The sequence below is a fragment of the Desmodus rotundus genome, chromosome 11 (assembly GCF_022682495.2).
Source record: "Desmodus rotundus isolate HL8 chromosome 11, HLdesRot8A.1, whole genome shotgun sequence".
Lineage (NCBI taxonomy): Eukaryota > Metazoa > Chordata > Mammalia > Chiroptera > Phyllostomidae > Desmodus > Desmodus rotundus.
The window spans coordinates 94,187,911-94,215,736 of NC_071397.1; the positions used below are offsets into that span (position 1 = coordinate 94,187,911).

At 39.9% G+C, this 27,826-nt stretch overlaps 1 protein-coding gene across 13 annotated transcripts in view; it reads right to left on the reverse strand.

The window, feature by feature from the left end:
• IPCEF1 (interaction protein for cytohesin exchange factors 1) overlaps positions 1-27,826 on the reverse strand; it is a 152,009-nt gene that overhangs the window by 67,285 nt on the left and 56,898 nt on the right. For 6 of the 13 annotated variants that reach the window (XM_045188916.3, XM_045188917.3, XM_045188921.3 and 3 more), the window contains 3 exons: positions 12,408-12,460; positions 1,581-1,620; positions 795-964 (listed from right to left, as the gene is read on the reverse strand). In XM_045188916.3, coding sequence (XP_045044851.2) covers positions 795-964; positions 1,581-1,620; positions 12,408-12,460 — 263 coding nt within the window. Of the gene's footprint in view, positions 1-794; positions 965-1,580; positions 1,731-12,407; positions 12,461-27,826 lie in introns of those variants that run through there. The other 7 variants (XM_045188918.3, XM_045188923.3, XM_071219640.1 and 4 more) reach the window with 3 other exon arrangements.

Here is a 27,826-nt window from a genome sequence, read left to right on the forward strand (position 1 = left end):
CCACAAACAAACTCAAGCTGTGCTGAGATCAGCAATTGGCTACTCATTCCTACGGGAAAAGTCTCTACTCATTCCATATTCAACAATATCCTTGTTTTCAAAATGTTTCCAGCCAGGAAAGATCAGCACACCTTCTACCAGCATCTTTATTCCTGGCCCTTTCCAGCAGCAAAGTAAGCCTGTGAAGCAGAGCACAGAAGGGTACTGCCTGTAGATGACAGATTAGAAAACCCTCCTATCGAGTGTGTCCAAGCACCGGTTTCACGCCGTCACTGAACATGCCAAGGAGCAAGACACAACCGTCAGCAGCACAACCCTGCCTCTCAGCTTAGCGGTTCCAAAACCAACCCATCTAATAAACAAGGTCAAAGGAAAAGATAGTAAAGGAAGAGAAACGGAAATAGCTCCTGTGGGCTGAATCAACTGACACCCCTCAGCGCTGAGTCCCCTTTTTCGTAGAGACCTTAACACTGTAAATTTCCATGTCCAGTGCTGTCCACGTAGATCCCGAGATGATTTGACTCTCTCCTGGAATAGTAACAGTAACAGACACCGGACGCCCCCTTTAGTGAGCACGTACATGTGGACGCCCTTCCCCAACCGTAGATTAGTTAGTCAAGCAGTGTGACCTACATACGTACTAGACCAGAAATCGTTTCTAGAACTTGTTTATTTGCTCTGTTCCAAGTCCCAGAAATAAAAATTAAGTTTCCCATAGGGATCGTCTGCTTGGCAAGGATCTTTAATCCACCCTCACTTAGAGAGACTGGGATGGGGGGAGAGAGTAGACTCACCAATTGATTGCTGTACCAGTACAGTGATGACGCCTTCAGTACCACCCAGAACTTTTTCCATTTGTTGCCTAGGAAAGTTCCTTTTTCCTTTTTCTTATACAGCCACCCTTGGCAGTCGGCGTGCCCCAGGTCTTTACACGAGATCCTCCTCCGACTCATGGTGAAAACGCCTGCAACAATGGCATGAAAAGGTGGTCACATCACCCCAACGAATGTGGCAGAGTGCAAGGTAACTTCATTTCTTTTACCTCCTGGGAGTTGGACTTTATACCAAGATTTATGTAAAGTAAATATAAAAAAGAAAAAGGTAATGTATCTATTTTATTTGTAAACATTTATTTGGTGCTTAGGAGGTACAAGACATGACCAAAGAAACAGCGAGACTAACATGCAGGTCTAAGAATATGCAACAAGAATAAGCTGAAAAATTAAAATCCTCAGGCTGTCAGGCACTTCCTTGCACTCGCCAAGCTCCTGCCAGCAAGGATAGCAGTACTTCGGCAAGAGACAGAGAAGGGTTAATGCCCACCTAAACACACTGGCACTTTCCCACTCAGTGGCAGGCTTCCCAAGCTCTCCTGACACACCACAAGGGATTCATCCAAATGAATAGCATGCCATCATTTCTTAAAATCAATCCAAAAATAACCCAAAATTAATCTGCCATCCACCTCCTGGTATTAGCAGTAAGACAGACAAAAAGCTGATCCCAAAGAAGGCATCCAAGAGAAAAACCACATTCACACACACGAAAAGGGGATAAACAAACAAAAGAGATCTAATTACCTTGAGTTTTCTTTCTCGGCTTCTGCCGCAAGGGAACCTGCTGAAAATGCAGGAAGGAAAGAAAAGAGGAAATTTCTGATTGTGTTGTAACATTTGTAAAGAGAGCGGGAGGGAGGAGGTGGCAGTGTTTATGAGCAGGATGAAGCTAAAAAAAACTCTCCAAGCAGAGCTGAGGGGAGCCATAGCTGAGGCACAAAATGTGCTAATTAGAATCAATAGACACTGAGCTGAAACTGGAAAAAAAAAAGGTAACAGCATTTATCACTGATGTTTCCTGTTTCCACCCACAGGCAGCCTTCTCACTACCACTTTAGTTAGGACGCTGTTCACTGAAGTACTTAAAAAAAATGAAATATTTCCTTTATCTTTTTGTGAGAGAAGAAATATATATATTTATATATTACATATTACATTATAAATATAGTATATGTATATATATATATATATCCTGCTTCTTTTCTTGCAGTGTCTAAATGATGATTATTTAAGTAAACCTGGAAGATAATCATTGCAATCTCACAATATTTCAGGTTCATGTCCAACTGGTAAGTTCATGGTCCTGTTACCACATAGGGTTACACTTAAACCACATGAGTTAAATATCCCAGAAAAAGAAATTCCGGTCTCTTTGGGGGAGATCTCAGTAGCCATCAAGCCTCCTTATCAAGAAATTGTTATCTAAATTTGAATTGCTTGTTCTATCTTAAGAATCTGTAAATATTTCTCACATTTTATAAGAGATAAATTATTGACTTCTATTTTATAACAGCTCTTCAGATATTCAAATCAGACATAAGACAAAATATTTGAAATACACATAAATGGAAATGCACATTTTCATTACACATTTTAAAAATTCATGTAAAATCAGACTGTCAGCAAAAACAAAGCAAAACAAATGCTTTCAAATGGCCCTCTTTGTATGTGTGGGTGGGTGTGTAGGTGCGTAGAACGAGAGATATTTCAGGTTAAAGAAGTTTCCGTTTTTCCTCCACAACAACTAGGCTGAATTTACTCGGGTTTAACTGACCGATTTTTATGCTAACAAGTAGGGAATTTGAAAAAACTCTGCAGAATTGAAAAGCAGGTCTAAAAGCTGATAGGCAATCGTACCGGAACATTGTATGTTATTCCAGATGCACCTGGCTACTATTCTACGTATCTAACCATTGATGCAATAGCTATTGTATATGGCCCTCATAAATTTAACAAGACTCTATGTGAAAATATTCTAAAAGCTAAAAAACATTAGTTGATATAATCACACATAGTATAACATTATTACAGATATGAACATATACTTTACATCTAATAAACGGAAATTTCATAATAATTTCTTCCAGCAGCAATAATGAAGTTAAAGTGCCTAAGTTATATTTCCTGGGAAATCCCAAACTGACTTTTTATTTACAAATGTTAGGGTAAAATTGTATCCCTGAAGAAACTAATCATCCTTATGAATAAGGGACATAGCAAAGGCAGTAACTGTCCTACATTTTAGGCAGGAACAGATGTGTTACAGTCATGACACGTGACTGAAATTCAGGCATGTGGCCACAGCAAGGTCCTAGGCTCAGCCCTGCTGCACAAAACACCTCCCACACTGACCTGCATCTTGGTCTAACATCCCCACTATTCTCTCAAACAGTCTCCTGGGCTTTTTTTTTTTTTTTTTTACATACAGTTACCTGAGGTCAGTAAAACCAGCAGTACCTATTAAAATATTTTAGCCCAAATATGTATATTATCTGGATAGCTAAAACTTATCCAAGAGCCAGGACTAAAGGCGAGGAAGAAAGTAAGTAAATTTAGATAGTGGGAATGATTTGAGAAAATCGAGGTCCAGAAGACTCCAAGGAGTTCACAAGATAGACTAAAACCTGGAGCAATAGAGAGAAAAAGGAGTTAGTTGTAGAGAAGCATTCCCCAGGGGTTCTGGCTCCAGACTGACAAGGTGAAATCACATTGCAAATAGAGCTGAAGCAGCTTTGAAAAGGATGAGAGAGAGAGAGACACACACACACACACGCACACACACACACACACACACACACGAGAGGGTCCCTATGGATCCATGAAGGACACCCGTGAATCTCCTTCACCCACCCCTTATCAACTCCTTAGGGCCAGTTTTACACAAAGCCCCAAAGCAAATTGGAGTCTGTCTCGATTTTGCCCCAGACCAGCCCTTGGTCTACACTAGATTCTTGTGCCTAAGCTGGCTAAGAAGTGGAAGCTCAAAGCAGAAGGACAGTACCTCAAACAGGGTGATCATCCAACGTCAAGAAAAGATTTTATTCAGACTTTTTAAAAGAGAGGCAGGGAGTTTAGCCATGGAGTCATCGCTCCTTCTGGCAAATTTTTTTGAAATCTGTATAACTGTTCAAACTGTTTCCCCAACTAGAAACAGACTGCATATTATAGAAATAACAAGTTAGAGAGAATTTCAGTTTCGCTTGATTTATATGAATTTGAAACCTACATTGGTTGACATCAGAGAATGAAAACAATCTTGAGAACTTCAGCGAGCTTAAGATACCTCTTGCCTCACAACAGGAAGTGGAACTGGCAAACTAGTCAGTTTCAAAAAGATCTTACATGTGGTTTTTTTCACTAGGTGAGTGAAAAAAAAAACCAAGTACCTAGCTGAGAATTTTGAAACAGTTTTTCAACAGGGGAATTATAACTCTTTCTCATAACAATAATCCAGAGCCTAGTAAGATGTTTTTCCCATATTATTTTCTTCCCATTGGGATGTTATAGGTAAAACTGAAAACTACTATAAATTATGAATTTACCCCACTTGGTTCTAAAAGTGGAGGGAAATTTTTCTTTTAACATATATATATTTTTTGATTGTAAAGAGTAATTTTTTAGATAATTAGAATAATCATTTGGTTGCTAATCACTCAAAAATACATATAAACACACAAAGAAACCAGTACAAAATATACAAAAGGACCTCCTTTGATGTTGAGTGCTGGCAGTAGCACCCAGGTTGCAGGGTAATTGTTACACTGACTTCTAGTCTGTATAGCAATTGTCAACTCTTGCAGGTACAGTTTACCCTCAGGCTACATTAAAATTCACGGGAAGATAGTTTGTCATGAGGTCAAACTTCACAATGATCCTGGTCTTTAGAAACATCACAGAGTGATACTGGGCTAAGTGGGCCCTGATTTGTAGCACTTACCTAATTTCCATGGTGTAAAGCCTCACATTGTTGTCAATTTCGAGCTACTAATACTTTAGCCAAACCACAAAATTGCCTAAATATTTTAGATCCAGGCCAACACCAGTTGGTACAGCTGTTAGGGATGCTTCCTCCACAAACACCTTTCCCTAACAAACGTCTTCATTCCTTTCTAGAAAATTAAACTCAATTTCTCAAGGAAATTTTAAAGCATTTAATTATTAAAATTTCACCCATAAAAATACATGAAAAGCTTGCTTAATTTTTTAGAAGGCTGCCTACTTTAAAATTACTTAATAAAGTAATATTTTTAAAAATCTCTAGTATTGAAAAATGGAGATAAACAATAGACATTCTAATAATAATGACAGTAATAGAAAACAATGACAGCTAAGAAATATATACAAAGCCTATATCATAGAATGTTTGCCGTGTGCCAGGCACTGTTCTGAGTGGTTTTCACACACCCTGGGACTGAATTTTCACATTGGTGGCTTAGGTGCTATTTACCTTCCCATTTTATGGAGGAGGAAAGTGAAGCCAATGGAGTTTCAGTATTTAACACCCAAAGTCACAAAATCAATGGCAAAATGCAAATAGTTATTTTGAGAATAAAAGTCATAAAGTAGTAGCCTGTTAAGGTACTTGCTTTCATTGCCGATGCTACATAAAGGAGTTGGACAGGGAAGCAAAGCCCAGAGTTCAAGGGGAAGCCGAGTGTGATGGCATTGTCTACATAGAAGACAAACGGAAGCAATAAAAGGAGGAGGACTGGCAAGAAGGGGAATAAGAAAGAGAAAGAGAAGGAGTTGTAGGAGAGGAGCAAAAGAAGGGAACAAGCACAGGGAGAGGAAGGTGAGGATGATGAGGAGGAAGTTAGAACGTAGACAGGGAGGGAAAGTAAAGTACCAGGGGAAATCTTGGAATTTCTAGCTTAAACAATTGAATAAATGACAGCCCTACAGAGAGCCCAGTTGTATATATATATATAATATATATATATTATATATATTCATTCAGTAGTAAGCATATTGAATTTGACATATACGTGAGGCACACAAGTGGAAATATTATTGATAGTATTTAAGGGTCTAAGTAATTTGGAGAAAATTTGGAATAAAGGTACAAAATTAGGAATCATCAGTGTATGGAGAGTAAAAGCCTTGCATGTGGATGAGATCACCCAGATGTGCAGAATGACAAAGCACTGAAGTCAGAATCCAAAGGAAGATCAATGCGTGGCACAGAAGCAGCAGAGGGGGAACTACCACGGAGACTGAGCAGAACAGCCGGTGTCAAAACAGAGAAAATCCAGAAAGGGCTTGTGTCAGGCAGAGAGGGACAGACTCAAGAGAAAAGTGGGTCCAAGCCACCAAATGCTGCCAGGACAAAAGCAAAAGGAAAAGTTCATTAGAGATCTTGGCAAAAACAGTGTCATAGTCAAGTCGGGCTACAAGACCAATTTCAGTGGGTTGGGAATGAATAGGAATTCAAGAAATCACCAGAGCATGGAAGACTGTTCTGTCAAATAATCTGAATGTTCAGGCTTTTAAAAACTGATTTCACATACAATACAGTTATCTTTGGGTGTTGTATTCTATATTATGTCTTTCTTAGCATTTTGTAAAAGTCTTGGAATTTAAAATTACAGAATTGTGAGTGGAAGGGCTTCCTCTCTTTCTCTCTCTCTCTCTCTCTCCCCACCCCTCTCCCTCCCTTCTCCCCTCCCTCTGTCCCTTTCCCTGGCTTCCTCTTTATCAGTTTGGCAGTTTGGAGGTTGCTTCCACTTGGTGTATTATCAGTCCGACAATCACGTCCTGAAGTTATCATCTGGCATACCCAGTCCCTGATCTGGCTGGTGACTCGGTTCAGTTCCTGATTTTGAGGCTGTGTCTCTATGTCCTCTCTCGTTGGCCCTCAGGTGGCTAATTGTGTTACCCTAGGACATAGTTTGATAACTGTTTCCCTCTTTAGCTCTTCCACTGGGTGGGGTGGGTAGGGGGGAGCTCCCATGTACCACCATCATCGAAAAGTACCTCTCCTCACATTAGTGGAGCTTTTTTTTTTTTACCCCCTTACCTGGGGCAAGGAGATAAACTATTTCCTGCCTCCAGTGGAGGGCTCACCAGGCCCATAGTTCAGTCACATGATTCATTTCTCATTCACAGAAATGACGACCCTATTGTTGAGCCTCACTGTGCTTTTTTGATGTTCTGTTTCCTTTTGTCGTTCATTGCTCTGTTCGCAACAGAGCGGAGTGTGAAAGTGTGAATTCCCGGGACGTTACTGAATGGAAGCCAGTCATTTCATTTCACAAACCTCCATCTTGAAATCACAATCCCTGCCCAGAGTAGCCTCCATATGCCAGCAAGACATGTGTTCATTTCCTCCCCTGGCACCTTCGACTTTCTTCTATTCTGCAGAAATGTCAGGCACTTGAACAACTTCATACTCTGAAGACTTTATCCCCTTCCCCTAGTTCCCCTATTCTGCAACTGGTTTATGCTTACTCATCCTTTTAGACCCAGTCAAATGCTACCTCCACCATGAAGCCTTCTTGGCCTCCAGAAGGCAGTCAAGTCTTAATAGTAATCTTATATTCAGTGTTATTTATTTATAGTCACTGTAATAATTGATTTATATGATCTCCCAAAGATTTCCATGATAGGCACTATTTTTATCTTCCTTTTCACAGATGAGGAACTTCATCTTGGTGTGGTTAAGTAACTTCCCCTCAGATCACACATAAACTAGCAGCAGAGCCAAGACTGGGACTCCGGCCAGTTGGACTCCTAGGCCGATTGCTTAACTCTATGTTACTCTGCTTCGCCTAATGTCTGTATTCCTACAAAGGCTTTACTGATGTCTCTGAAATGGGTCTTATCATTTGTTTATATCTGCGTGGAACATGCATGGTAGTGACATTATCCACCCAATGGTCCAACCCAGAACCTGTGAAAGATCTCACACATTGACTCAATCTTGTTGTTTCTTAAGTTTATCAAGTCGCTTTTATCAGTTCTGTAGTTAATAATGATAGCTGTTTACACTCAATGACTGACCAAGACTTCAAGATAGAGTTGATGGTCTTGAATATGTCATTACTCCAAAACCTAACACCTAGCCCAACACCGGACACATGGCTCACTCTGAATATTTACCAAAAGATTAACTGTGTCCTACATCAATTTTTACTTCCTGTGATCCCTTATTAGTAGTGCCTGGCATGAGTGCAGATTTAACAAATATCCGAAAAGCTATATACTGCTTGATTATTCAGAGCTGAGATATGCCTTTACTAGTAGATAACATCAGCAGACTTAAGCCACATAAAAGTTAGTCCAACACCTTTTTCATCTCCAAAGCGGCATATACGCAGAGAAAAGGGCCTAGGATTGACTGACACTGAATTTGAACCCACCTGGAGAGTCAAATCATGGTATTTCCTTGACAGTAAGATGAACTTGTGCCGAGCAAATCTCTCCTTCTATCTAAAATATTATTTCCTCAAAAACCACAGTAGCTTTCTCCAGCATCCTGTTTTAACCATATCCTCCACTTACTAAGAATCTGGAACCCAAAACTAGGAATGCATGGGGTGGACAAGGAGGACTTGGAGGAGGGACAGAAGTTTTCCAGTGGCAGCTAGCAAGCCCCTACCTAGTACTCTATTCCCCAGACAGCTGTCACGCGCTTCTCCACTTGAAGTCCCACTGGGGACAGCCAGTGTGTTCAATAGCTGCCTGAGTTTGAGCTGTGTGGCAGGCTTACTCAAAGCAGCGTTGGCTCCACCATTGCAGCATAGATGTCTGTTGATGTAGCCTTTAAAAAAAAGAAGCTGCCAAAATTTTAGCTGTTTCTGGTTGATCAAAATGTAAAAATATATATTCTTCACTTCGTCACTGACTATCACCACACTCCTGAGACACACACCGCGGGCGTGGAGGTGCAGTGAGGGCATAGCAGGTTCCCATTGAGGCTGAAGTCAGGACTGGGCTGCTCACTGCACACAGGTCCCATAAAGACCGGGCAGTACATGTTCTGTGAGCAGCAAAGGCAGGACTTTCTTGTGAAGCAAACAACGGGTACCAGTTTGCTGTTAGAAGGATCATCCCAGAGACGCCGGTCCAGGTGCCAGCAGATCACCCAGCCACAGGGCCAGAAGTACAAGTCCACTCACAGTCAGAGAGCTGGCCCTCCTCAGCATGAAAACCAAGCCACACAACTGTGATTGACGTGCAGAGACAGTTGTTTCAGGAAAAAGTTTTCACTTGACACTTTACTCTCAGGCGGGATTTAATGAAGGGATTTTATTGAAAAGAATTCTTGCACAAACACTGTCATAAAGTTTTGATCTAAGATAATTCTGACATTTCTTCCCCATGAGAGCCATCCGTGAAAGGAAGGAATCTCAGAAGCTTTAGGTAAAAGAATTATGTACAACAGAAAAAGAGATAATGTATCACAGCCCTTCTGAGCCTTGCCATCTTTAAATTAAGGCTGTTTTTCTTTCTAAGTGAAAAACACTGCTGCTAAAATCAGAGACCAGAGAACTTTCTGTAGGTGATTACATAAATTCTGTTTTTTCAGGCCACAACTTGGTAAATTATGCTTTTTGTTTATTCAACCACGTTATTGCAAAATTACTCAGTATCAAGGATTAGAGATTCAATGGTAAGCATGCTCTCACGCAGCTTCTAGTCAAACACAGACATAGAATTAAACAAGGATAATAAGTTCTGCACATAAGTGTTGTATTGCAGCTCATTATAGAATTTACCCAAGATTGGGGAGCCAGGAAAGGCATCCCATGAGTTGATAAGAAACCAAGACCTGAAAGATAAAGGCCTGAGCATAAGAAGATCCGGTACAGGAAGCAGGTACAATCCAATAGACATCAACCACAGAGTGTGGGGGATGACCACATTCAGGGTAGCAAAGTTACGTGTTTGAAAGCATAAAGTTTAACCGAAGGCCAATGGGAAGCCACTGAACAAATGTCTACAGGTGATTGGCGTGTGTATTGAGATTTGCATTTAGGAAAATTCACTGTGGCTGCTGTGTGGCAAGTGGATTAGAGTGGAGCAGGTGCAGAGGCAAAGAGCCCAGTGGGCAGAGGGAAGGACAAGTGTTGTATCTACGAAGATGGAGAAATATATAGCAGGTAAACCAACAGAACTTGGTGAGTTAATACCTTTGATTCTATGTGAAGTTGTAGCTATGAAAATTCTGCTGTTTCCCTTCAGAGGAGAGAAGAGAGTACTAACAAACAGTCAACATCTCAGCTGAACAAAAAATAACAATGCTATTCTACCACACACATAATGACAATTCAAATGCTTAGCATCTAGTTTCTTGAGCAGCTTTATTAGCACCATTTACCGTGCCGACCTCAACAATAACTATCAGGTCAGAATGAACGTAAGTACCTTAGAAGTACTGCCCTTCCCCCACCAGTGGTAAGCTCCTCATCTTCATACCTTGGCACCAAGCAATGCTCAGCACATATAGCTCCATAAACGTAAGTTTAGTGGAAATGAAATGCAATTCAGGATATGATTAGGTCCAATGTGTCCAGCCTACCAAAACTAACTGGCATAAAAATATGTGTCCTGCACTACACTTTATTTAGGGAACAAATACCACCAGAAAATTGAACTAATTTTCTGAATGGGAACATAAAGTAGGGTAACCACTGAAATGCAGCTGTAAGAAGTGCTTAAGAAAGACATTAAGCCGTCCTGCCCAAACACATCAGCTACGAGACAAAAAGAACAGGTAAATATACACACAGGGAGAGCTGAGCTGATTGAATCTAGGAGTGCAGGTTGGCTCATGAAATGAGAATGATCCCTAAATGGGTAGAGTTCTCTCCAATAAACACAGAATCCACTTGTGCCCAGGTCCCGGGGGAGCGGGTTACATGCCACAGTGGTAACAGCTCCAGGTTGGGAATTACGTGGATGATATGTTAGTCCTTGGGTAAAATCACATCTGCACTCTGTGTTACAACACCCAGCAGTGGGGTTTTTTTTTGAAATGTGGATATTTTAACTTAAGTCACAATTAAATCTCCTGTTCCTACCTCCTACCGTGGCTGATACATGATAAAGTCAGGAGATGCCATCGGTGAACGTTAAAAGAATGTTTGAGTGGATGGATGAATTTATTAATTTGAAGTGCTTAGGTGTCCTCTTGTTTTCTTTATCCCAATTTCTTCTTAAACATTCTTCAGTGGAAAAGGAGTAGCAAGGTAAGAACAAAACACTGTATTACCTTTCTCAAGGATCCAGCAGTCCTAATTCTTCCTTTTTATTTTTTCCCACAGAACACACATGTGCTTGTAATTTTATGCATTTTTCTTTTAAAAAATTTTTATAAACTTTGAATACTCTGAACTTTAGTCTTCCTGACTCTATTTTTACAGATCTGTCTTATCTATTTGCTCTTGCCCTTGACCATGGGAGCCTCCTTTAACATTCTGTACATATGATTTTATGTCTAATTTTAGCACGACTTCCATTGCAGCCACATTTATTCTCTACATTGTTCTTCTCTGTCTTCATTGTGATCATTCCTATTTCTATTACCAAACAACACCCACCTACTTGTTTCCAACGGATCGCACTTCCCCTTCTGAAAGTTTTAGATGGTGCATTTCCTAGGGTACATAAATGACTATAATTCATGTTTTCATTTTTAGTTTTCTGCGGTCCTGTCTCCCAAAGTTTCCACCATTTTTTAATCACTGGCAAGCTATTTCTCCTTATTTAAAATTAACTTCAGAGTTCAAGTGTCCTCGTGGCCTTCTCTATTTCTGGGATTTGAAATTGTTAAAGTAAGCAGAGAACTTCTCTTCTGTCCTGCTCTTTAGTAAGGTGTCCCTTCCAGGAGCTGTCTGCTTCAATTTCCCCATCACCATAACCATAACCTTGCTTGACATCCATTTTCTAATCTGCAGCAGGAAATCATTGCCTGTGTTCTCTATTTGGCAGGAAGTCTATACTATATTCTCTCAACACCCTGCGTCTGATTCTGCTTTTGGCTCTACCCCAAAAACTCGAACCTATGTATCCATCAGGAGGTCATTAGATGTGCCAGAAGTGGCACACATACAATCCCACACTACCCCAAATTCCCTTTTGTTAGAAACATCATGTAGCATAGGTCAACTTCTCAATTTCCCCTGCCCAAGTTTTCTCATTTACTAGAAATAATGCGCTTGCTCAGTTGACTTACCTAATTTATGCAAATTTATGGCTATAGAATTAATTTAAAAGAAACCTACAATTTCAGTGTTACAATTAACAGAATTTGTTCCCATAAAGGTTGCATGAGAGGTGGCCCTAGTGACATAGTTAATTTAAAGCAGAAACAATTCATGTGCAGTTCATTAAAATTATGGTTATGTGTCTTGATCTTTCAAAGAAAATAGCTAAGAGTCTTAAACAAATGTTTGGTGAGCATAAGAAAACCTTGAAACCTAACAAAGGATCATTTCATTCCATTGTGGCTAATGAAGTGGAGGACAATAAAGCCCTAGCCAAACTTCAAATCGACTTGTCTAGTTTTCTACACATTCATCAAACTAATGATTAGTATCTAAAGTCGAGGGTGTCCCCAAGGGTACTTACAAGAACATTGCCATCTGAAGCCATGTATGATACCAAAGTGGTAGAAATGAAAGCTAGAAGAGAAAAAAAATTTCAGGTAAATTTAGTGTTAACATGTTCATAAAAGCATGTACCTCTTGACCTGGGGATGCAGGTGAGGGACATTTCTATTTCAATTGATGGCCTTTTAATGCAGAATTCAATAAACCATCTGTTTAAGACCAAGTTTATAAAATAAGCCAAAATTTCACCTGTCCACTTGTCAGTATTCTGTTAAGTCTACAAAACATGAACATTATTTGTGTACTTATTATTGTATTATATAGAAACATATGTCTTTGAAAAGCAGAAATATTTTTCTCTTCATGATGTGCAACACGATGTAAGATGTGGAATGATTGGATCCATTACTAGTATTCTGATGATAGTAACTAAGCAATTTCAGAAATACCACTCATTCCTCTACCTCTGAAGTCCCAACTTTAACGTGAAGATGAGCCCCTTTTGATGTACTGCACTTTGTAGTGGGTCACCTGAAAACAAGACACCCTGTGGTTTCAAGGAAAGCAGATGAAAACAAAAAGAGAAAATCTCATATTTTCAGACTTTGACAAGCAAGAAACTTGTTAAACATCCACAAGCCACCGAAAGTCACTCAAAGCAGAAAGCCTTTCAATTTCTTCCCAGCGACATCACAAATACAGTTCCAGAGCCCGTGTCAGTGGCTCCCAACTTGTGAAGAACAGATACCCCTTTTTAATGTCAAAGATACCATATTTACATTACATAAACATGAAGAAAACATTTATTTGTAAAGTGCCAAAAAGGAAAAAAATCATAATTAAAAAAACTGATAAATTCTATTACTAAACTTAATTTGTCTATTTAACTAATACACCAAAATATAAATTAAAAAAATCAAATCACAAGCTGGTGAAAATAGCGGCATCTGTGTTTAAGATATAAAAGTCATAATGTAAAGAGTTCATCCACATCAGTAAGAAAATAAGAAACAAACTAAATAGGCTAAGTAAAAGAAAATTTCAAAAATAAAAATACATAACTTCCATTACTAATAAAATGAGAGCTATATAAAACAACATGATTCCATTTTCAATCTTCAGGACTGACACATACAAAAAACGAAGTGACAGATGCCGCGTTTGCGGCGGGTGTCTCGTAAAGAGTAATTTGTTGCTGAAATGTCAAATTATTACAGCCTGGCTGGAGAGCATTTTGTCGGGATGATGATGACAATCACACTGGCCACTAACATTTGCTGTGCCACCAACTCTGCTTATCACTGCCACGTCAGACATGCAAAGAGCTGCACAGCACACCCTTAAGGAAAAAGTAAGTAGGAAACATGAGCAGTGCGACGCCATTGATTTTTTTATCAAATTACAGGTTTATATCCATCCAGCTTATACATCAATGCATTGGAAAAAAAAGTCTGAAGATAGTTATGGCAAAATGTGAAAGTTGGAATAAAAAGTAATTCATTTTTCTTCTCCTAGGTATTTATATATATTTTTTAATTTTTTATTGTTATTCAATTACAGTTGTGTGCCTTTTCTCCCCATCCCTCCACCCCACCCCAGCCGAACCCCCCTCCCTCCCCCACCTCCCTTTAACTGGAACATAATAAATAGAAGAAAAAAGGAAACAAAATATAACCAGAGACATTGAAGTTAAGAACAATCTAACAATGGGCAGGGGGGAGTGGGGAGGGGACAGTGAGGAGAGGGGATTACAGGAACTACTTTAAAGGTATTTATATTTTTAAATAAGTATTTATATATAAAATAAAATGATTAGATAAAATGCTATAAATATTTTTGACTCTTTATAGCAATGCATGGAATGTATTTGGAGCATGCATGGAATGAGTGAAAACAGTAAAAGTTAGAGTGAATTCAGCAGCACTTTTAGGTAAAGAAGCTTATAGAAAATGTAGAAGTTAAGAGCAAAGTGTTGGATTGGTCTGGATTGGACTTAAATCCCAGCTTGGCATTTTATTTTGTGATCTTTGGCAAGTAACTGATATTTTGGGGCCTCAGGACTCCCACCTATAAAATGGGGATAATAACAGTATTTCTTTCTTAGGGTCAGATAAGAATTAAGTGAGAACATATCTTTAGAATGCTCATAGCAGGGCTTAACATATAATAAGTGCTCACTAAATTATCTTATTGTTATAAACATATTTATTCCTTAAGCAAGCATTTATTAGAGGTCAACTATATATGCACTTTAAATATGATATAAACTACCGCCATGTAACTTTTCCCGACTCTACCCAGATGGCTGATCAGCCTCTCCCCTGTAATATAATAGCTCAATTTATTACATTTTTACATCAGTTATTATGTGCCGAGCCAACTGATGATTTTTATGTATCAGGCCATACGATTGTTAGGACCATGTTATAAGTAATCTACTATATCAGTCCCATATCTTAGATGAGACAATTTAGGCAATTTAGAGAAGGAAGTTAGTAAATTAATATTTCTGAATTCAAACCCAGACTCCACAGCCTGTTCTCCTACCCATCACAGTACCATCTTGGCTTCCTCGAAACCTCCCACAGGACATTGCCCATAACTAACTCCTCCATGTCTGTATTGTACCATGATGCTGTGGACCGGTCTTCCTGGTTAGATCATGAGAATGTCAAAGGTGGAAGCCCAGAGCTAGTCTTCATGCCCCAGGGCCAAGTCCAGGGATGGCCACAGCTTAGGCAAGAGTCATCAAAATGATTTTTTAAACTAATAAATAGATCACACCCTCAGACAGTTTTGCTATTTCAGTAGAACTCTGAATCCCTACACTCAGCCAGCTTATTAATAGCAAAACAAGCACAGAATTTACAGGAGGTAATAAAAGAGAAAAGGAAAAAAATTATCTTCAAGTCTACCCATAAGCACTGGGATTTGTTGACAATACACTGGTTTGGTCATTGATGATATTAAGCCTTCATTGGATATTGAAGAATATTTCTCTTGTGTATATTGTATCTCTTTACCTCCTACTATCTCTTAAGTGTGCCCACTCTGTCATTACTGCCATCCTAGCCCAATGCCCCAGCACCTCCCTCTTGGAGCACTCCGTGAACATTCTAGCTTATGTTCCAGCTTTCTTTCTTGCCCAGAGTGATGTGTTTTCAATGCACATGACTATTCTTCTCTGTCTTTAAATCTCTACAATGGCCACTGAGTCTTGAGATAAAGAACAAAAATATGAAAATCTCTTACAAGGAAGTCTTCACCCTATCTGGCCTCTGTCTCCTCTCCAGCCCCATCTTGGATCATTTCCATGTATTTCTTTCCATCTCCCTGACTTATTGGCTTTTTAAAAAATTCCTTAAACATGTTTCTACTCATCTCAGAGCCTCTGTGCACGCTCTTTTTCAACAGCCCTCACTCAGGATGGCTTGTACCAACTAATATTTCAGTCCTCAAACCAAATATCATTTAGTCAAGAAAGTGTTTCCTGATCCTATCATCATCCCCCTTTATATGCACTCTTAGCACCTTCTTTTTTATTCATAGGTGTTCTCATTATTGTGTTGAGTTATTAATTGTGCAATTGATTCTTTAACATCTGACCCCACTATAGTATAACTTACCTGGGGGTAGGCACTGTGGCTTACTTTGTTTATTTGATTATTGCTGGATCCCCATTTTATACACAGAATAATTTAATAGATACTTATTGAGTAAATGAACTAAAAATACAAGCAATAAAAGCATTAAACTTTCGTTGCGTTTCCATACAGCAAACCTATGAATTCGAACTTTGTCTGTTTAGTGGAATAGTGCGGGCATGAACATCGCAGTGGAAATCTCCTTCCCAGGCTATGGAAATGGAACTGTGTAGAAATAAGATGTAATCAGTAGCTCAGGGCAGGGAGAAATCATGAGGGGTGGTGCCCCTACGGATGGATGTGCCTTTGGGGAGACTGTCTGAGTGTTCACTTAATAGAACTTCACTACTTATTTCTTGTAGTTGACATACATGAAATCTAAAATATCACCAAAATAATTGGGGGTAGAAGAATCATCAAAACAATTTAAGCCCAACTCTTGCTTCTCCTCTTTCATACAAAGCATGTAGCCATTATCCAGAAGAATTAGGAAATGAAATGGAGGTCATGGAGATTCACATAAATGCATTTGCTTATTGTTTGGACAGTAAGAAGCAGCTCAATTAACCATGTTATCAGGCATGTGGAATCTATATATTGATAAGCTAAATATGTAGCTCTAATATTTTGATCAAAATATTTATTAAAGCATACAATAAAAGTAATTTATGAAAAATAATAATAATGCTAGAAAAAGGGGTTTTGAAAGTAGTGATTTTTCCATATTCCCAACCCTTTCTGAGACTATCAGTTTAAGCAAGCTGCCTATAAGTGAAAGAGTGATAGGAAGAAATAGTTATTTCATATGTCTTGATAAAGAATTTTTGTATAATTCCCAGGAAATAAAAATGTATGACAGTCTAATGACTGGGTAACAGAGAACTTTTGTAAATCAAGAGGTTTGCATTTCTTTGCTTTCAACAAAATTAAAGAAGAATCTATTTTACATGTTTGTTAGTCATTAAAAGCACTTGTTCTGATAGATCACCCTGTGGTACTGGGCATATACTTGGAAGGAGTTCAAAAGGTGCTTCACTCCCATCTATTTGTTTATATGAAAAAGAGTTTTAGGTACTTACATACATAACAATCAATAATGGGAATAAAATGGGTTTTCAACTCCCTCTCATTCTAGAAATAGATAAAATGCATTCATGGGCATGTGACAGAAGTGGAGGGAAAGCCTCAACTATCTCATTAAACAATGCAACATTGGAAAACAATGTATACCTCTGTATTAACATTATCGTCAAAATGTGTAACATATTCACACTGTTTGTTAAATTATATTCCAATAATAATTATAATGATAACTAACTCCAAATAAAATCTTTTATGGCTCAAAGAATTATGTCACCCAAAATTTTTTAAGTTAATTTAAATATGCATTCTTTTTGCTGAAATGTATGATAGAATCATCAATAACATATTTTCAAGTTTAAAAATATTATATAAATGGATAAAAATCCATGGAGTAGTGAAATAAAAATATGAATTTCGGGGGGGGTGGGGGGGGGAGGAAACAGCAATGTAGAATTTTAAACTCCAAGGATTACCTTTTTGAGAAAGAAATGGGACATATAAGATCTCTGTGATATTTTTATTGTATAGTTTATAATTAAAGAGAAATATAAACTTCTTTACTATCAAGATTTATAATATGCCAGAAATTACATCTTTTGCAACCATTTAAACATATGATAAAATCTAGATGACAATTTAATCCTCGCCCAAGGATATGTTTTATTGATTTTAGAGAGGGGAAGAGGGAGAGAGAAAGAGACATCGATGTGAGCGAGAAACATCCGACAGTTGTCTTCCCCATGCTCCCTGACCAGGAATCAAACCCACAACCTAGGTATGTGCCCTTGACTGGAAATCGAACCCACAGCCTTTTTGGGTACAGGACAACATTCCAACCAACTCAGCCACCCAGCCAGGGTTTTAAACAACAATTTAAAGTATAAAAGTGTTCCCAGGGTTTCCAAATTATTTTATGACTACACAACCAAAAATATTGAAAACTTCTGCACATGCATCTCTGTTGAACAGACTTCACTCTGCCACTTGTTAAATGTGGAAACGTACAAAAATCAATTTGTCTGAACAGCAGATGCTTCGTCTGTTCAACAGAAATAATAATAACCAGTTCCCAGGATTTTTGTTAAAATTAAAAGAAATATCACACGGGAAATGCAGGGCACAAAGCAAGCTCGGTAAGTGGAAACAATTACCTTCAATGGAAACAATTACTTAGAATAGCTTTGTTATAGAAAACCGTTCTTCCTAATGGAATTAGCACACAACTAAAGGGTTTGAGCAAGTGTGATAACAAGTTTCATCAAATAAAATAGCTTTTGCACTTCAACGTTGATTAAACTCCCTAACTATCCATCCTCCCAGCAACATTTCTGGTGCCTTGTTTCAGAGTTTAAGGGAACAGCTTTCTCGATTATATTGGAGACAGTCACCTTCTTCTTAACATGCCACAACGTGAGACTCAGCCAAAACAAAGAGGTCATTAATTTTTTTTTAAGTGAGATGAAATAAAACGTATCCTGATAAATCCTGCAACTTAAAAGTGGAAAGCACAGGTCATTATCAAATGAATTATAAAGTTAATTTCAAATAAAAAGATTTGCCTTAATATATACTGGTTGTTAAGGACTAAATAAATGCTTGGGTCCTCCCGCCTAATTCCTATGTTGAAATCAAATCCCCAAGGTGACAACATTTGGAGATGGGGCTTTGGTGGGGAATTAGGTCACGAGGGTGGAGCCCTCATCCATGGGATTAGTGCCCTTCGAAGAAGAGGTCAGAGAGCCTGTCTTTGTGTGACGACGTGGTGAGAAGACCACAGTCTGCGGTGCGGAGGAAGGCCCTCACCAGGACCGGCTGTGCTGGCACCAGGACGTCCGACGTCCAGCCACCAGGACTGGGAGAAATACATTTCTGCTGCTGAGAAGCCACCCAGTGTGTGGTATTTTGTGATGGCACCCGAACTGACTATGGTACTGGTGAAGAATCATTTCATTTTGTGGTAGGCACAAACAGAATGTAAGTTTATTCTTGCAATTATTTTAGAAACTGTTTTGTCATTTAGTAAGTCAGAAATAGGGGCTTTGGTCCTATAGAGCTTGAAAATGAGAAGATAAACCAAGACTATCAATATGCAACAAATTCTCTGTTGATAAAGAAGGTCTTTGAAAGTATAATTAGTATTTTTTTGAGAACTAAAAAAAAAGTTGCTAAAGGGAGTGATAGGTTCAACTGATTCAAAGTAACTGCCTTGCCTAGTCCTCTACAGACACTTGAATGTTTAGGATGATGTGGGAAAAGCAGTATGATGGCTAACATTTTCAAGTGTTTTTTTTTTAAGAAGACAATTTGTTGTGATTTAGAGATTATTTTTCCAATCGAAAGAAGCTGTGGGCTAGGTTTACTCTCTCTCTCTCTCTCTCTCTCTCTCTCTCTCTCTTTTTTACAGAGCCTTAAGTGAAAAGAACAGAACTCTGAACTCCAATTTTTAAAACCCACAGATTAAGTCATAACATGTTCATCCTTTAACATCACAATGCTAGCATTTGACAAGACATTCTTAGAGCAATAAATGGATTTATAGAAAGAAGGTCTACAAATGCAGGCAACTAATGTGAATTATTCTTTATCCAGAAAGTAGAGCTAAAGAGGAAACAGAAACCGCTGGTCATTCTCGAGGCAGAAGTCTCAGTCACCAAAAAGCCTGTAATACATGTGGCAACAAAGTGCACACTTAACCAGCAAGGAGAATCCCTGTAGGCAAGCGTGTTCTGTGAAATGACAGGCCATCAGAACAATGCCATGGGAGGCCCATCTTGGCTCATCTAGATCAGCCAAGGACATGAAATAATCCATTAGTTTTGCCAGTTAGCAGGAGATTTCTCTTGTCAAGGCTGAGCAGGGGAGGTGAAAATGCAAGGTGACCTCCCCTGATCACATGCACAGGGAGGGGCGGGGGGGGGGGGATGGCTAGGGTTGTTACTTTATCCAGGAAATTTATGAAAGGAAAAAATGGCTTAATCCAAATTATTTCAAAATTTTTTATTTTAAATTTAAGCTCCGTTGTCACTCTGATTCCAGTTGATTTTCTACGTGCTTTAAAACATTCTCATTCTTTCTTTTTAATTTATTTAATCTTTCTTACTGGTAACTTTCCACTCATTTTGCTGCATTGCTTTTCTGCTGTCTTGTTATTTTGAGGATGAACAGACAGGTGGCTTTAAGAGCCAAAGTTTTTTTTAAAAATTACTGGGGGACATTGGTTAATAAAATCACACAGGATTCAGGTGTATAATTCTATAACACATCATCTGTATATGTATATGCAGGTCTGCTTCTGTCACCACTTATCCCCCTTTACTCTCGTCAACCTCCCCCCACCCCCCTTCCCTCTTATAATCACCACACTGTAGTGTGTCTATGAGTTTGTAGGGTTATTTTAATCCCTTACATCTCCACCCAGCCCCCTGCCCCCACCTGTCAGTCTGTTCTCTGTATCTATGAGTCTATTTCCATTGTGTTTGCTAGTTTACTTTGTTCATTAGGGACCACCTATGAGTGAAATCATATAAGTACTTGTCTTTCTTTGACTGGCTTCTTTCACTGAGCATAATACTCTCCAAGGTCCATCCCACAGCTTTTTTTTAAACAAAAGGAAACTAGGATGGTTAAAATTACTTTCAATACCACTAAATACTGAGGAGGTTGGCAGGCTTCTTCCTTACTCTCTTTTCATGCATTCCCACATAAGCTGTCAGTCCTGACAGTCAAGGCTTAGACATAAAAATGTACAGATCTAAGGGGGGAAAAAACCCTTCTTTCAGCCAATGTCAATCTCTGCTCCAAAAGGACCATTTTACCACAGTAACAAGGAGGTGGCAAACTGCAAGAGATCTCCAACAATCTACCTCTTTTTCCTGGGAGAACCTGCACCAAACACAAAGGGCTGTTGCTTGACCAGGCACCTCGGGGAGCCACGAAGCTCCCTTGCATCTCTGGACAGGAGGGGTCTCCCGCCCTTCTGCAGGCATTCAGAACCCAAAACTTCAAAGATTTGGGTCTGCATCCATAGCATGTCCTTAGTCTTGTTGCAAGCAGGGCCCTGCTGATCTCCTCTGAGGTCACAGCAGGGTGCCACCGGTGTGTGCCCTGTGCCCATTACTCCCAATTAAGGCACTTCTTCACCAGAGCATGGAGTCGCCCAGATGCCTGAAGAGCAGCGAGCCTCATCTCCATGGGACTGATCTGTTCTCATCATTGTTTTAGCTCCATGATGCCTGTCCCCTGATTGCTCCCACCAGCCCTCCAGAGTCAGGCTGACACTCTGACTTTCAGGCATTTGAATTATTTATATAAGCAGGGGCCCCACAAAACATTCTCGTGCATACCCTAACCACACAGAAGCATATGCACACACCCTAGCAGCAGCCTTTGCACGCCAGGGCAGATAAAACCTGCCTCCTCTCCTAGGCCAGTGACAGAGATCCAAGGAACGTCCAGGAAGGAGCCAGTCACTCTACGGTCCAACCTAGCTTCATGCTTAGGTCCCGTTTAAAGGTTTTGTGATCAGAACCCAAGGAGCCTTCTCTGATTAGTACTAGCCCCAAGGGGCTACAAAATGGAGGGAAAGGACCCCCAAGCCAATGATGAGGTCACAGGGAGCCTGGTAGACCCAAGGCAAAGTATCAATGGTCAGATCTACTACAGACTGTCCCAGGAACACCCCCTGGCTCCCAACGATGGGAGCCCTTATGTAACCACACCTGGTTCCTACGTTCTCTCACTGCAGCCTGTGGGGTGAGGGCAGAGGCCATGCGCTATACTGGGCCAGACAAGAATGGCAAATTCAGACAACCCTTACCTTTTGTAATTTGCAACTCTAAATTTGTCCACATGAATAATGATAATGTTTTCCCTCTGTGGAAGATGGTGTACTTTTCTGCTTCTGAGGTCTGGACCGTGGTGCACCCCACTCTGAGGCAGCTGGTTAATTCAATACAGCTTCGACAAGCAACCTTCCACTGAACACTCTCTGCATCGCAGTGAAGAGGTCCACCCCACGTGGAAGCCGCCCAGCCTCAGGACCACTGCTGGTTGGGAGGAAGCCAGGAGAAGGAAACTAGTGGAAAAGCAGACTACTGTTGGTACCTGCTGCTCTGGGGTTGGAGCAAAAATTCCTCTTTTGTCTGGTTAGCTCTTTCATGGGGAAATATCACCTTAATGGGGCTTTTGGTCTTGCAAAGGTAGTGCCCTAGGCTTATTCAGACGGGAGAGGTAGAGGCCATAAGGAACTAAACTGCTGTGCCTGAGGCTGCCTTTACCCAGGAGAGGGTGACTTCTCAGGGAGGCTCTTAAAATGATACTCAGAAGAATTACTGCAAACTGTTTTCCATCTTCAATCAACTCTGGAATGTTACCTCTGCCTTTACAAATGAGGAAGCCAACACACAGAGCAGGTGGAGTAACTACTTTACAGAGCTACAAAGTTATAAGGTCGGAAAGTTATAAGGTCTCTTACAATAACCTTTGCCTCCTCAACCTTTCTTTAGCAATGTGTTTAATTTCCCTGCAGATAGTAAATTCCATTACATTCTTACAGCACAAATGAGTCCAATAATTCTTGTAGTTGTTTTAGGCCAGGCATACAATGGACACCTTATAAATATCTATTAACTTACATATGATCCTACCTCTACTTTAAGACAACTTAGGGTGGGTAAACTATTTACCAAATTTGGAAAATTCCGAAGGGCCTCTTGCGACTCACAGTAATTGATATCTTGTGCCCAAAGGGCTACGTGTGGGGGCCACAGATTAGCAGCCAGTGGGTATTTTGAAGGATCTGATCAGCAAGGCATACAGCTCCTGGAAAGAGACATTGGAGAGCCAAAGGCAGTTTGTTTTGGAATTAAGCGTTATTGCCAAGGCTCCATTCAGAAATATAGGGCCTGACTTCCTGGTCAGAAGCCTAAACTGCAGGCTCTGACTCGAAGGCTTCTAGCCTGCCAACAACCCTGGTACAAGTACCTGAATTTTGCATCTGCTGACAATTCTGGGTTAATGTCTCCAAAATTTCTAAAGCAAGAGTGAGAGATGTAGCCAAGACACATCTACGTATTCTTTGGGAGGATCTATTAAAGTAAAGCCATTTTTAAATATGCCAAAATTAAGACCTTTGCTGACACAATTCATGTAAACTATTGCCTTCAGGAATAGATTAGCTCTCTCTGCAATCATAACATGTAAGGAGAGACACCTAGTGGACAAGATGTAAGTACACCATTTAGCTTGAGACCAAAGAACGGAAAACATCATTTTGACTCCCCAATTTAACATTCCTTTTATTTCCATAGAGGTTTTTAAACAACTAGAATTATAAAGCCAGAAATAGAAGTTTTACAAAAGAATGTTTTGCGTTTATTTCTAAAGGGAGTGTTTTTCTCTTGCCTTTGTTCTTTATTTTGTTAGACTATCTTACCGTATCAAGTTCTGAGAATACAAAAGTTGGAGCAGATGTAAATGGCCAGTCACCAGTTCACCTGTCCCTGAACACGTGTGCTTATTTTTTGTTTCCATCCCTTTATAGACTGTACATGTGAGATTTTCCATCTGTCTTTGGGTTGCTTTATTCTTGCTTTTAATTAAGTGAAGCCAATGACATTTTTTTTTTCCAGCCAGCTTCCTGTGGTCTGCCCAGCTGCCGGTGGCCAACCTATTCTCTTCATCTCTTAATCACTTTTTCACTTACATCTCACCTACACAAGACACTGTTTTACACTCACCTCCTCACATGCGACTCTATGCACCCCTGCCACCCTCCCACTGTCCCAGATGACTTCGTCTAACCTCAAAAATCTGTCCTCAAAACAACAAGTCATCTTTTTTTCTTTACTCCATATTACTGAAGTTTGGTTGTGTTAAAATTGTATCTTAGAAATTGTTTTTTAAAAATAAATAGACAGGTTTCATTGTCATTTATATGAGCTCCTGGACTCAAACTCAAAGAAATTTAGATCAAAGTCATAGAAAGAGGAACGCCTGCTCTAGGGGAAGCCAGATGACATTTACAAAATCTGGTGATCTTGAGGTTGCCGTGTTGGCAAAGACCAGCCAGTGGATAGTCCCAGAAGAATGAAGCATCATGGGAGAAGGAGAAGCTCAGGAACACCAGGACTCGAGACATGTGCATGAATTAGTGATCTTGGAAGTACATCCTCCCGCCACCAAATTCCACCTGAAACCACATGCATCAAAGATAAACCCGCCAAGCCCAGCCCTTCCCAAATTCCTCTCATGAGCAAAACAAAGGTGTCCTTGTTCCTCTATTTTTAGGAAGTGCAGTGGGCCTTACTTCCTCTATCACATATTTGATGGAGAAATGTTGAACCTTTTTCTTTGCTGTCAGGGATACACCACAGGTACTCATTATCATTCAACAACATCCCTTCATAAGTGCTCCTCAAAAATAGCAGTAAGAATTATAACGATTAAAAAATAAAGATGCAATACTTTCAGATGACATGATTTACATGTGAAAAATAATCTACACCTGAAGTATTAAAACTGAAAACTGGACGTAGAAGAGTTGCTAGATACAAGGCCAATAGGCAAAAATCAGTAACATTTCTATACATCAGCGACCAATAGCATGCAAATAAATATTTTAAAAAGATACATGTAGAGCAGGGGTGTCAAACTCATTTTCACTGGGGGCCACCTCAGCCTCACCGTTGCCTTCAAAGGGCTGAATGTGATTTTAGGACTGTAAAATGTAACTACTCCTTAACAGTTAAACAAGAGCTCAGTGGGGCCGCTGGGTAGAAACAAGGTGCCAGGCCAGATAAAACAAGGTAGAGGGCCGGATTCAGCCCACGGGCCTTGTGTTTGCCCCCTGTGATGTAGAGCAATATCATATTAAATTCCCAATACATTAGAATGAGTCTGACAAAAGGTGCCCAATATCATCATGAGGATATCTATAACACATTACTGAAGGAGACTGAAAAAGACCTAATAAATAGGAAGATACGTTGTGTGCATTACGTTGGATGACTCTGATGGTGAAGATGACTATGGTGAGTGCTTTTTCTTCATTGTGGTCATAGGATACTACCCTACCTTTTCTTCTGGAGTGTTTGGGGCTTTCTGCTTTTTATATTGGATCTACAATCTACTTACAATTGATTTTTGATTAAGGTTTTAAATAAGAGTCAAGTTTCAGCTTTTAAATTAATAACTAATAGTCTCAGTAAAATTTTTAAAATATTTTATTTATTTATTTTTAGAGAGACAGGAAGGGAAAAAGAAAGAGAAGTAGAGAAACATCAGTGTGATAGAAACATCGACTGGTTGCCTCTCATATGCCCCCAACTAGGGATCTGGTCCGCAACCCAGGCATGTGCCCTGACCAGGAATTGAACTGCTGACCATTTGGTTCGCAGGGTGGTGCTCAATCCACTGAGCCACACCAGTCTGGGCTGTCTCAGTAAATTTTTTTGAAAATATTGTGTTTTCCCCATTGGCTCTAACCATAAAGGGAAAACTTGGTAAGTTAGAATACACTAAAATTAAGAATTTCTATTTACAACCCTGACTGTTGTGGCCCAGCAGGTTGGGCATCATCCTATAAGCCAGAAAGGATGCTGGTTAGATTCCCGGTCAGAGCACATGCCTGGGTTGTGGGCCAGGTCCGGAGCTGGGGGTGTGCAGATGGCAAATGATCCATGTTTCTCTTGCATATTGATGTTTCTCTCCCTCTTTCCTTCCTTTCCTCTCTCTCTCAAAATAAATAAATAAAATCTTCATTTAAAAAAAAGAATTTCTATTCACTAAATGACAACCTTAGGGAGTATAAAAGCAAGAAAATGAATGAGAAAAAAATATGTGCAATACATATAACCTACAGAAAGTTTATACCAGAATGTATAAAGAACTCCTATAAATCAATAAACAACAGGCAGAAAATCCAAGAGAAAAATGAGAAAAGACTTAACATTGATTTCACAAAGGACAATATCAAGTAGCCAATTTAGATACAAAAAGATGCTTACTGAGGGAAATGCAAGGCAAAACTGCAAAAAAAAAAAAAAAAATACCATTAAACGCCCACCCAAATCCTGAAATTTGAGACCGACAATGCCAAGGGTCAGACCTTGTAGAACCAATGAAAACTCAAACACTGCTGTTAAATGCATAAGTTAGGCCAACCATTTATGGAAAACTGGCAATATCTACTAAAGCTGTGGTGACAATTTTAATATCTAAAAATGTGAAACACGTGGTAAATATATATATTTATATGTAATGATGGAGAAAGGTGGACTAGATTGATAACAAAAAATAAAGCCAGACAATACAAGCTTCATAAGCATATAGATATATTACCTCATAATATCTCAAGTAGCCACAACTCATAGAACTGGAAAGAGACATAAATAACTTCACAATTATAGTTGAAGATTATAGCACAGATCTCTCAAAAATCAATAGCTTAAGTAGGCAATGAGTAGCCACAAATGCAGACAACACAAATGACACCAATTAGTAAATTCAAATACACAGAACTCTATGCCCGAGAAACAGAGAATGCACGCTCATTTTCAACACACATGGTGTATTGTCAAAAACTAACAAAGTACTATATGACAACGGAAGCCTTGATATATTTTACATAATTTTTAACACAGATTATGTTTCCTGACTATGATGCATTATAGAAATTAATAATAAAGACATAGCTTTAAAAGGTCTGTATGTCTGGAAACCAAATCTCGCATTACCAAAAAAAAAGTTGGATTAACTAGAAAATCAGGCTCAGGGATCCCAAGATGGCGGTGGAGTAGGTGGAAGTCACACTCGCCTTCCCCCAGGGCCAAACTGAATTTACAACTAGATTGCAGAGCAGTTAACCTGACTGAACAACTGAAGGCTAGCTGAACAGAACGTGTACAACCGAGGATCTACGGAAGAAGCCACACTGAGATCAGTAGGAAGGCTGGGGACGCAAAAGGGCTGTCCTCACACCCAGGTGCGGCTGCCAGGAATCCTGAGGGATATCGCAGTTACAAAGGTCCCCCTCAGGAGCATGGGGTCTCAACCCCACACCAGGATCCCCAACCCAGACCACCAGAGTCAGGAAGAGGAGTCTGTGTAACATCAGATGGTGAAAATCAGCAGGGATTCTGTTCAGCTGGGAGAGAAGAGTGGCTGCTACAAACCCAGGTGCTCTCTTAAAGGGTCGGCACAAAGGATTGGGTTCCCAGACACTCACCCAGGGCTACAGCAAAGGGAAGACAGCTCGAGGCATACTGGAGTCACACAGAGAAGATCTAGTAGCATGGCCCCAGTGAGAGATCTGGAGGGTCAACCACCAAGGTCCCTGTGCTGAGGTTTCTGCAGGTTGCAGCCAGCTTGGGCCCAATCTACAGACTTTCCTTGGAAGGCTCTCAAGGAAAACCAGGTAGACTCAGGGAATGGCTAGGCAGCTGACAGGTAGAGGCCAATGTCAAGGTGCCTGGGCCTTTTACTCATGTACCCCAGCTCAGAGCTTCAGGAAGCTGACCTTTGTACAAGTTGGGCCTTCCCACGCACACTCAGGCCCAGCAGAGGCAACCACAAACAGCAAATGGCTTGGTAGCTCCAGACAGGTGTCCTAAGGCAAGTAATAGGCAGCATCTGACATTGACCTGCACTGCAACACCTCCCAGGTGGACCCAGAACCAACACAGCCAGTGGCGGGCCTCAGACCACATCAGAG